The 11,924-nt window shown below is 41.9% G+C and overlaps 1 protein-coding gene across 1 annotated transcript in view; it reads left to right on the top strand.

Annotated features, from left to right (window-relative positions):
* Positions 1 to 11,924, top strand: part of itpr3 (inositol 1,4,5-trisphosphate receptor, type 3) — a 243,398-nt gene that overhangs the window by 130,541 nt on the left and 100,933 nt on the right. The window contains exons 27-28 of the mRNA XM_061748450.1: positions 303 to 470; positions 6,729 to 7,028. Coding sequence (XP_061604434.1) covers positions 303 to 470; positions 6,729 to 7,028 — 468 coding nt within the window. The remainder of the gene's footprint in view (positions 1 to 302; positions 471 to 6,728; positions 7,029 to 11,924) is intronic.

Consider the following 11,924-nt stretch of genomic DNA (forward strand, 5'->3'; position numbering starts at 1 on the left):
ACAAACAAAGTACAGACGAACATTGGCAAAGGAAACTGACTTGTGATGTGAAATTGGTCGAATGAGCGTGTAGTGAATGCATATAGCTGGAGATTCCTATTCTTTTTAATTTAAACCCAAATATGCACTAATCTGTACTTTTAGTAGACCGCAATGTTAGGTGTCTTGAATACGATTGAGGCAGGCAGGTCAAGCTTGCGAGTGTTCGGCCGGACCGGTCCGCACGGGGAACAGCTGGATTTGGCGGAAGGAGTAACACCATACCTGCAAGATTCAAGCCAGATCTTCTTTCCGCTGCGCAGGTCCAGCTACTCATCTCGGCTCAGGATGTGGAGAATTACAAGCTGATCAAATTGGATCTGGACTGTCTGAGGACGTTGGTGGAGAAGTCTGAGCTGTGGGTGGAGAAGAAGACGTCCGGAGGTGGAGATGGAAAGAAGGAAAAGAAAGATAAGAAAGAGAAAGTGGAGGTAGCACAAAACTCACCTTGCCTTATGTGTGCATGCTGAACAGAAACTGCAAATTTGACCGCAACCGACAATTACTTTTTGGTGAAATTTCAAAACAAAAGTCACATTGAGATCAATTTGATTTGGAAGAATTAATTTCAGTCCAAACTGTCGCATCATGAAAATTGTGACTGTACACATTTTTTTTACATTTTTTTTTTTTTACCTCCATTATTTTAATACATTACAAGCATATGCAGAAGTTAAAGACTCTGATATTAATCTGTTTCAACAATAAAACACACTTTAAACACTCTTTTAACTTAAATTGTCATTTTAATTATAATTTTTTTATAAAGTATTTGCTAATTATTTATAATTTTGTTCCTCAGGACGGCACAGGGGCACAGCGGTCAGGTGTAGAACCCGACACGTGGGGGCGGGGGACTGGTTAGCACGTCTGCCTCACAGTTCTGAGGACCCGGGTTCAAATCCGGCCTCGCCTGTGTGGAGTTTGCATGTTCGCCCCGTGCCTGCGTGGGTTTTCTCCGGCTATTCCGGTTTCCTCCCACATTCAATAAACATGCATGGTAGGTTAATTGAAGACTCTAAATTTCCCGTAGGTTTCAATGTGAGTGCGAATGGTTGTTTGTTTATATGTGCCTTGCAATTGGCTGGCGACTAGTTCAGGTTTTACCCCACCTCTCTCCCAGGGTCAGCTGGGATAGGCTCCAGGACCCCTGTGACCCTAGTGAGAATAAGCAGAACGGAAGATGAATGAATGAATGAATGAATATTTGTTCCTCATTTTCAAACAATAATTATTTGTAAATTATAATTATTTTGTCATCATTTTTTAATAGAATAATTGTTTGTTAATATTTATATTTGTTCATTGTTTTACGAAATAATCATTTGTCAATGAATTAATTCCAAAGGATGAAAAAATAAAATATTATTGCCATGTAAAACATTGAAACATAACGCACATATCAAAAACTTGACCTTTTTAAACACAGCAACAAGCCTATGCCAGACAAACATCACAAACCCATGGACTCAAATCAAGATCCAAATCAAAGTCCTTTGTTCACAAAAAGCTGCTCGACTCCTGTTTAGCCAACGGCAATGTAACAAACAGGAAGTATCAACCCACCAAGATTAAAGCCGTGTCAGTCCTTAACACTTGAATTGAGTCATCACATGACTTCTGGCCATCATTTCCAACTATCTTGACACCTAAACACTCACCTCGGTCTTTTCTTTTCTGTGGACATTCTTCTTTTAACACGTCATTCTTTAAGAAAAAGTGTCAAAAAAAACCCCGCAAAATTCACGCAGCGATAATGCTGCTGGCTGAAATGAATCACACCAGCCATCATGTCACGAATGATGACGCTTCTCCAACATTTTGGGTCCAACTTTAAAATGTCACTGCATGTATGATGAATGCATGCCTAACTTCCGTCAGCTAGATAGCGCTGTCTCCTAAGAAGACTAGCAAACATCTCTAACAAGTCTCACTGGTGTCACATTCAAGCACATCTGCAAGAAATTCTAACAAACTAATATCTGCTGCTTCGTTTTCTGCTTATTCAACTTCCTGTTTGTGGCCGGTGTGGTCGGGGCTCGCTGCGTCAACCCTGGTGAAGGTGCAGCTACGCGTGCTGATTGGTTTGTTGTCGTCTGTTGTCATCTTTTATCCTGTGGGAGATGTAGTTAAATTTACGATGCTTTTTAACATTATTATTATTATTATAGATGTCATTATTATGGCGGCACAGTGGACGACTGGTTAGAGCGTCAGCCTCACAGTTCTGATGACCGGGGTTCAATCCCCGGCCCCGCCTGTGTGGAGTTTGCATGTTCTCCCGTGCCTGCGTGGGTTTTCTCCGGGCACTCCGGTTTCCTCCCACATCCCAAAAACATGCATGGTAGGTTAATTGACAACTCTAAATTGCCCGTAGGTGTGAATGTGAGTGCAAATGGTTCTTTGTTTATATGTGCCCTGCGATTGGCTGGCAACCAGTTCAGGGTGTACCCTCCTCCTGCCCGATGATAGCTGGGATAGGCTCCAGCACGCCCGCAACCCTAGTGAGGAGAAGCGGCTCAGAAAATGGATGGATGGATGTCATTATTATAGTTGTTATGGCTAATATTCTTATTGTCCATCCATCCATTTTTTGCATGTTTTCCCCTTGCCTCCGTGGTTTTACTCCGGGTACTCCGGTTTCCTCCCACATTCCAAAAACATGCATGGTAGGTTAATTGAAAACTCTAAATTGCCCGTAGGTGTGAATTGTTACTTGTTTATATGTGTCCTGTGATTGGCTGGCAACCAGTTCAGGGTTTACCCCGCCTCTTGCACAAAGATAGCTGCGATAGGCTCCAGCATACCCGCGCCCCTAGAGAGGCTAAGCGGTATGGAAAATGAATGAATGATTTGTTTTATTTCTCCCTACTCCTTTTGAACATATACAATGTACAATCCTTTGGTTATTATTTCCTTGTTTGGTTTTGTTTTTTGGTTTTGCCATTTGTCGCAAATTTATCTTGTTTTGATTTGTTTCTGTATATGTTCAATAAACATAAAAAAACATTTTCAAAAGGTTGTAAAACATGTTTGGGGCTAAGCTTATCCCAGTGATGATGACTCATGATGGTGATGTCATCAATGGTGACGCTACGATGTTCTCTGATCAGTGCGTCAACACAAGCATTTTCCCCAGGATTAACCAGATCGTCTATCGCTCCTTTACTTGTCATGGAGGTTGGGACTGTATTGGACAGGTGATAGATGAGCAGTGCCTGGTTTTCTCCACACATACCGCTTAGAATTAAGTCCAAAAAGTTATCTCTTGGTCTCATCAGACCAGAGAATCTTATTTCTCACCATCTTGGAGTCCTTCAGGTGTTTTTTAGGAAACTCCATGCGGGCTTTCATGTGTCTTGCACTGAGGAGAGGCTTCCGTCGGGCCACTCTGCCATAAAGCCCCGACTGGTGGAGGGCTCCACCCGAGTTAAATATGAGTGTCACAGCAAAGGGTCTGAATACTTATGGCTGTGTGATATTTCAGTTTTTCTTTTTTAATAAATCTGTGAAAATTTCAACAATTTTTTTTCTGTCAATATGGGGTGCTGTGTACATTCATGAGGAAAAGAAAGAACTTAAATGTTTTGAGCAAATGGCTGCAATATAAGAGTGAAAAGTTTAAGGGGATCTGAATACTTTCCGTACCCACTGTATTTTCAATACCCCTTATCCTCACTAGCTTCGCAGGTGTGCTGGTGCTAGTCTCAGCTGACTTTGGGCGAGAGGCAGGGTACATCCTAATTGGTTGCCAGCCAATCACAGGGCACATATAGACAAAGAATCTTTAACACTCACCTTTTGAAAATGTTTCGTGTTGGTTTACCGTCCAAATGTCATTTCCAAAATGGCTGACAGGAAGAGGACAGGCTTAAACAAAAAAGGTCAATTCCTTCTTTTGATCTGAAATCCAAATGTCTTCAATATACAACAAAAACCAAGGAATTGACCTTGCGTGTGTGTGTGTGTGTGTTTTTTTTTTTTTATTAATAAACCTTCAAACAAGTATTTTTAAATAGGAAAGGTGAAAACGTCTCAAAATATTTTCAATTGGTAAGTTAAATTATTATCAATTCCAATATTTGTTCATTGAAATTGTATTCATTTCTTCCCAATAGTCTATTCTCTCCATTTCATAGCATTTCTCTTGGTTGCTCAGATTACAGTATAAATCAGTGGATGTTAAATTGATTTTGTCCAATCAGATATCAGCCTGCTGCCATGTTAATCGAATCTGCCCAGGGGTTTCACTTATCAGCGCTGCGTATGCACATAACAGGGACTGAAAGATGCATACGCAATTTCCTGTGCAAAGTAGGTGACCTCGCAAAAAAAAAAAAAAAAAGCGACGTGAAAAAGTGTGCACATGTACGGAAACTCTAAACCATTCGTGTGCACATTTCAGAGACAAGGAAATGTAGCGATTCATGAGATGGTGAATAGAAGCTATGCCTTTCACACATTCAGTTTCACTTAATATCAAACGTTAAAGGATTTGATTTTTCACTTTGTGTAGGACTTTGTTGTTGTATTGTCTGTCCTTTTTTTAAATAACGATACTCCTCATGCCTATACGTTGTCCTCGGGGATAAATAAAGTAGATTCATTGATTGCTCGATTGACATGAATCTGATGCAAAATTACATTGACATATACGTGGCGATGGCCGCAATTCTTCTTTTTTGGGATTCACTGCACTCACTGCAGCAGTGACCTCCTGCCACTCACTGTGTTTCCTTTTATTTCTTGTGGCGCTTCCAAAGCCACCAAACAACACATCCTTCCTCACCTCCACCTCGCCGATAAGCATGTCGACTTCTGTCTCCGGGAAGTTTTAAAAAGATTTTTATTTTCCCGAACTGTCTGTCATCGCCAAAATTCAGCCTTCACAATACATTGGGCAGCATGTCTCATTTACAATCATTAGCTGATTTTTATGCGGGATCCATGTGCGCACTTTCATCAGTGGAACTGTGACTTGTCAAGGAAAACTCCCTACAGGTGTGCGTATGCACAGTTTTTTAGATCTCATTTATTTGGGTCGTCCGCAATCTTTAGCTTTTGTGCTTAGCACACTTTTGGTTGGAATCCTCTGATGAGACTTAATATCAAACATTACAGGCTGTATTGATTTGACACTTTGACACAACAGGAAGCAGAGCCGGAGGTGGCGGAAATGAAGATGTTGAGATTCGCTCTAGGAGTGACCAGGTTGGATAGGAATAGAAATGAGCTCATCAGTGGGACAGCCAAGGTTAGATGTTTTGGAGACAAAGTTAGAGAGAGCAGACTTCGATGGTTTGGACATGTCCAGAGGAGAGGAGGTGAGTATATTGGTAGAAGGGGGATGAGGATGGAGCTGCCAGGCAAGAGAGCTAGAGGAAGACCAAAGAGAAGGTTGATAGATGAGAGAAGACATGAGGGCAGTTGGTGTTAGAGAGGAGGATGCAGGAGATAGGCTTACATGGAAAAGAATGACACGCTGTGGCGACCCCTAACGGGACAAGCCGAAAGGAAAAGATTGATTTGACACTTTGTGTAAGATTTTGTTATTTTTTGTCAGTCCTTTTTTAATGATGCAGCTCATGTCTTTTGAGTGCCCCTCGGGTATAAATAACATATTTTGATTGCAAAATTGCATTTGGCACGTGGTGTGCATGGGGGGAGGCGAGGAGGGTGGTTGGGCTGGGGCCTACCAGCGCTCACCGACAAATGACGAACACATTAAACGAATCCTTTTATTTTGTTTCACGTGTTGTATTTTCTTTGCAATACAAGATTGAACAGGGCTTAAATTTCTGGTTTCGTCTCTCTGCCGTGTCGCTGTCTCCATTTGCGACATTATGCCACCACACTGACAAAGTCAATTTTATTATCCGTTGTACATGAAGAAAATTTGTTTAACTGACAAAATTTCCCCTCTTCTCCTTGACAATAAAAAAAAATTACTACACTTTTTCAGTGTAGTAACAGTAACACTGTCTATGGGCCGCAATTCTTTTTTTTTTTTTTTTTTTTTTTTGTCCTCATCAAGGCAAATTCCCTACGTGCGCTGGTGTGCGTACGTACAGTTTGATAGGATTTTTGTTTATGATCGCTGTACGGCATTTTCAGCTTTTGTGCGTGCGTACGCTTTTACTAAGAATCCTATGCACTCTTTGATAAATGAGGCCCCAGGACTTTCAGAATCAGTAGTGCTGGTCCATGTAACTTAAACTATGTTAGCAATGGGACGGTTTCTTTAACCAATCAGATTTAAAATTCTTCCTCACAAGGTCAGCGAGCTGGCCCTCAATGATGCCAGCATCGTTCTCTGATTGGTTGGTCAGAGCAAAACTTGTTATAGGCAACTTCAATTATCAAAACATGTCTGCATACATTAGCACATTCAATAATTAACAATAATCAGTACCTCTGGTGAGTGTGATGTTTATGTTTTTTTATATAAATCGATTCTAAATTGCTCCAGATGATACGTGGCACAGTTGTGTGCTGTGATCTTGTGTTTTATACGAGTATTGAAGGTTTCTATAATTGCGAGGTTATAGTGGGGATATTAAGTGATGGATTAAGTCGGGTAAGGTCCCATTGAAGGACTATGGTTTGCCGCTGACTAATACTTTTCTAAAGCCGTTTGCCATGTGACATCGGTGTCTCTTGCATGCTGTGTTGCCCTGTGCTTCCCACAGGGGGCAGCGGAGGATGCCACACCCAAGAAGGACAAAGGGGAGAAGAACGAGAACTATCAGAACGAGAACTATCAGAACGTCAAAGAGGTCAGAAAGCTTCTCCGCGTTGTGATGTGTCAATCACTCAGTGTGGACGGGGTTTTTGTGTTCAGTGTGTTTTGCTGGCAATATGCTTGTTTTTATTGTTGTGTCCTAACGCTGCGACTATTGAGGGTCTGTTTGAAACCTTTCTTCTGCTTCAAAACTCTCAAATCACGTTTCCACTACAAAATACCAGCTCCACGCAGCTGTACTTTCCTTGTGTGGGTTTCTACTTGAATAGAGAACCCAAGGAAATAAAAACAAACTAAGACACATTGAACACATCTGCACGCAAACAAGGACAATGACGGTCTTCTGCATTTACTTCTCTGCATTTTATCAGAGAGGAGACTGTGGGCAGCAATAAAACAAAGTGCTGCTGCAAAGGGGAGACACCGCAGTATTACAATGTAGGGTGTGCAGCTAACATGCTGAGGTAACTCAAGCACGCATGTTCATTTTTGTCCTTTGTCGCCGAAATCCTCCATTACAATGGTGATGACCAATCTGCTCAACCAGTCGATAAACAGCAGTGGTTGATGTCGCCCATGTGGCATCTGCTTATAACACCTGCTTTAGCCAATGCAAATGCATCAACAGCGACAAGAGGCGTAGCTAGCCAAGTAGGTACTGTGCAGTGGAAAATGCTTTAATGCTTGAATTTGATTGTTTTTGTTTTGTTGATTCATCTCTTTTCACAGTTAACAACATAGCAACAATGTAGCCTCACTTTTCCATTTGGATTATTTTACGTCAAGTATTTGTTTTCACTCCTCAACCAACCTTCCCCTCCTCTGCCTTCTTAGTTTGTTACTGAGTCGTAAGGTCATTATAGTACAACCCCAATTCCAATGAAGTTGGGACGTTTTATGGCTGTAACACGTTCCAAAAAAGCTGGAACAGATGGGAAAGAAGACTGAGAAAGATGAGGATTGCTCATCAAACACCTATTTGGAACATCCCACAGATGAATAGGCTAATTGGGATCAGGTGGGTGCCATGATTGGGTATAAAAGGAGCTTCCCTGAATTACTCAGTCATTCACAAGCAAAGCTAGGGCGAGGTTCACCTTTTTGTGAACAAGTGCGTGAGAAAATAGTCGAACAGTTTAAGGACAGTGTTCCTCAACGTACAATTGCAAGGAATTTAGGGATTCCATCATCTACGGTCCATAATATCATCAAAAGGTTCAGAGAATCTGGAGAAATCACTGCATGTACCCAGAAAGGCCGAAAACCAACATTGAATGCCCGTGACCTTTGATCCCTCAGGCGGCACTGCATCAAAAACCGACATCAATGTGTCAATGTCAGTAAATACAGTTTGGCGCTACATCCATAAGTGCAACTTGAAACTCTACTATGCAAAGCAAAAGCCATTTATCAACAACATCCAGAAACGCCACCGGCTTCTCTGGGCCCGAGCTCATTTAAAATAGACTGATGCAAAGTGGAAAAGTGTTCTGTGGTCCGACGAGTCCACATTTCAAATTTTTGGGGGAAATTCTGGACGTCGTGTCCTCTGGGCCAAAGAGGAAAAGAACCATCTGGACTGTTATGGACGCAAAGTTCAAAAGCCAGCACCTGCGATGGTATGGGGCTGTGTTAGTGCCAATGGCATGGGTAACTTACACATCTGTGAAGGCACCATTAATGCTGAAAGGTACATACACGATCTGGAGAAACATATGCTGCCATCCAAGCAACGTCTTTTTCATGGACGCCCCTGCTTATTTCAGCAAGACAATGCTGAAATAAGCACCAAACCACATTCTGCATGTGTTACAACAGCGTGGCTTCGTAGTAAAAGAGTGTGGGTACTAGACTGGCCTGCCTGCAGTCCAGACCTGTCTCCCATTGAAAATGTTTGGTGCATTACGAAGCGTAAAATACAACAACGGAGACCCCGGACTGTTGAACAGCTGAAGCTGTATATCAAGCAAGAATAGGAAAGAATTCCACCTACAAAGCTTCAACAATTAGTGTCCTCAGTTCCCAAACGTTTATTGAATGTTGTTAAAAAAAAAAGGTGATGTAACACAGTGGTAAACATGACCCTGTCCCCGCTTTTTTGGAACGTGTTGCAGCCATAAAATTCTAAGTCAATGATTATTTGCTAAAAACAATAAAGTTTATCAGTTTGAAGATTAAATATCTTGTCTTTGTAGTTTATTATATTAAATATAGGTTGAACATGATTTGCAAATCATTGTATTCTGTTTTTATTTATGTTTAACACAACGTCCCAACTTCATTGGAATTGGGGTTGTTTTATCTCATCTCCTGTTAGTATTATCTATAAAACCTTTAATCACATGGTAAGGCAATGTTTTCAGTAACATTTTAACATATTTAACTGTCATTCAAGTGTAAAAAGGTGTAATGTCTGTGTTGGATTCCGTAAATTGTCATACAACTGTAAAACATTTCATTCTAAAAAGGTAAAAAAAAAAAAAAAAAAAAAGAATCAATTTCAATGACAAAGGTGGTGAATTACCTTTAACACATTCACTGCCATTGAGGGCTTTAGAAGTCAGATATCCATGTTAACTGGGAAGACCGGCAGTGAATGAGTTAACGGTCCCATGCCATCAATATCCATACTTTTCCACTGTTGTATCATACATAACATGGGTCAAAATTAGTATGTGACCTGGTTTAAGTTCGATAGCAATGCGGTTTGTGCATTGTATGCAATAGCCAATGAAAGTCAAAAAGCAAGAAAATGAGTTTCAGGCTTCATTGTGACGTAGTTACGGTACACCCACTCAACTCAAATTTGGAAAATGGCTGAACGAAAAGGCACCGGCTTCTTATGCAAAGCAAAAACTTGTACTTTGCATCACCTGCCAACCTCAGAGGAGTTGAGGAATAAATAGCTTCAAATTATTTTGGAAGAAATTCCTAATCATTTCGGAACCAGAATTGTGCTGTTTCCAACACATTTCATGGAAGATGACTTCATAAACTACATGGAGTACAGCAAAACCTAGAATTCTACCATCAAAACAGCATACCTATGCAAATGCAGTAGCTTCTTGGCATTGCTACTGCGCTCCACCATCATCCAGTCCCCAAGAAAACTGCAATCTCGCGTCTGAATGACTACAGGCCTGTCGCCTTGACATCTAGGGTCATGAAGTCCTTTGAACGCCTCGTGCTGGACAACCTCAAGAGCGTCACAGGTCCCCTGCTGGATCCCCTGCAGTTTGCCTACCAAGAAAACAGGTCTACGGATGATGCAGTCAACATGGGACTGCACGTCATCCTAGAACACCTCGACAGCGCAGGGACCTAGGATCATGTTCGTGGACTTCAGCTCTGCGTTCAACACCATCATCCCCGAACTCCTTTCCACCAAGCTTCTCCAGCTCAGCGTCTCGCCTTCCATCTGCCTGTGGATTTACAACTTTCTGACGGGCGGGACACGGCAGGTGAGGCTGGGGGAGGCCACCTCATCCACACGCAGCATCAGCACCGGGGCGACCCAAAGTTTTGTCTTCTCTCCGCTGCTCTTCTCTCTCTACACGAACGACTGCACCTCAACCCACAAACTCCTGAATTTTGCAGATGACACCACTGTCATCGGCCTCATCAAAGACTGTAATGAGTCTGCATATCGACAGGAAGTGAAGCGGCTGGAGCTGTGGTGCGGCCGACACAACCTGGAGTTGAACACGCTCAAGACTGTAGAGATGATTGTGGATTTCAGGAGGCATCCTTCGCCACAGCTGCCCCTCACGCTGTCAAGCTGCCTTGTGTCAACCGTCGAGACCTTCAGGTTCCTGGGTATTACAGTTTCTCAGGTCCTGAAGTGGGCGAGCAACATCAACTCCGTCCTCAAAAAGGCCCAGCAGAGGATGTACTTCCTGCGGCATCTGAGGAAGCACAGCCTGCCACAGGAGATGCTTAGGCAGTTCTACACAGCGGTCATCGAATCGGTCCTGTGTTCTTCCATCACAGTCTGGTTTGGTGCTGCTACAAAAAAGGACAAACTCCGACTGCAACGGACAATCGAAGCTGCTGAAAAGATTGTTGGTACCCTCCTACTCAACCTTGAGGACTTGCACGCTGCCAGAACAAAGACAAGAGCGTGCAGATATCCTCTTGGACCCTCCACATCATGGTCACCACCTCTTCCAGCTCCTCACCTCAGGTAGGCGCTACCGAACAATGCAAACTAAAACTAGCAGACATTCTAACAGCTTCTTCACTCTTGCCATCAACTTCTTAAACAGCTAACTTACAATTCCATTGCAATATGCTGCCAATTTTTTGTCTTGAGTTTGTTGTCACATTTCTGTTGGTCCAATTATACATTACTCGTACACTCACTCTAGTAGTCTTGCCACGCTGCACTATTTGCATATCTGTTGTTGACCAATACTGGCCACTCATGCCAGAGTAGCATCTGCACCACTTTCACACTGATTGAGGAGTATCTGCAACATTTGCACAATTGACATTGTCCCAGATTATCGCACGACTAGTCACTGTAAACTGTGTACATTCCTTGAAGTCTCGGCGATCTTTGCACAATGGTCATTGCACCGGACTATTGCTATATTAGTTATTCAAACTGCTCTAATTGCTAGAAGCTTCTGCATCTTTTTGCACAATTGTCACAAAAAAATGTACCGGCATTACCAGATTGCAAGCAGCCTTTTATTGCTCAGCGACTGTTTTTCTCAATGTCTTTGTCTCAAAAGTATTCTTTGTCAATTGACTGTCTGTTGTCATACTAGAGTAGCTCCAACTCCCAGAGACAAATTCCTTGTGTGTTTTTTGGACATACTTGGCAAAATAAAGATTCTGAGATGATTCTGATTCTGATAACACAACATTTATGCTGTGTTTTCAGAAATATGTAACAAATACCATTTTATGCAGTAGCTTTCAGAAATATGTACAGTAACAAAACAATTGTTATGCAGTAGATTTCAAAAATATGTAACAAAACAGAATTCATATTTATTTTTTTAACCTGAACCTGGCAAAATTAATGACTTTGATCACAATTAAAAGCATTATGAAGAAATTAAAGGTGTATGCCCACTGAAATGCTAGGGGGCTCATAATTTCAACAGAATGCAGATCATGCTAAATTTGTCTTAAC

Source organism: Phyllopteryx taeniolatus, chromosome 1 (genome assembly GCF_024500385.1).
Source record: "Phyllopteryx taeniolatus isolate TA_2022b chromosome 1, UOR_Ptae_1.2, whole genome shotgun sequence".
Taxonomy (NCBI): domain Eukaryota; kingdom Metazoa; phylum Chordata; class Actinopteri; order Syngnathiformes; family Syngnathidae; genus Phyllopteryx; species Phyllopteryx taeniolatus.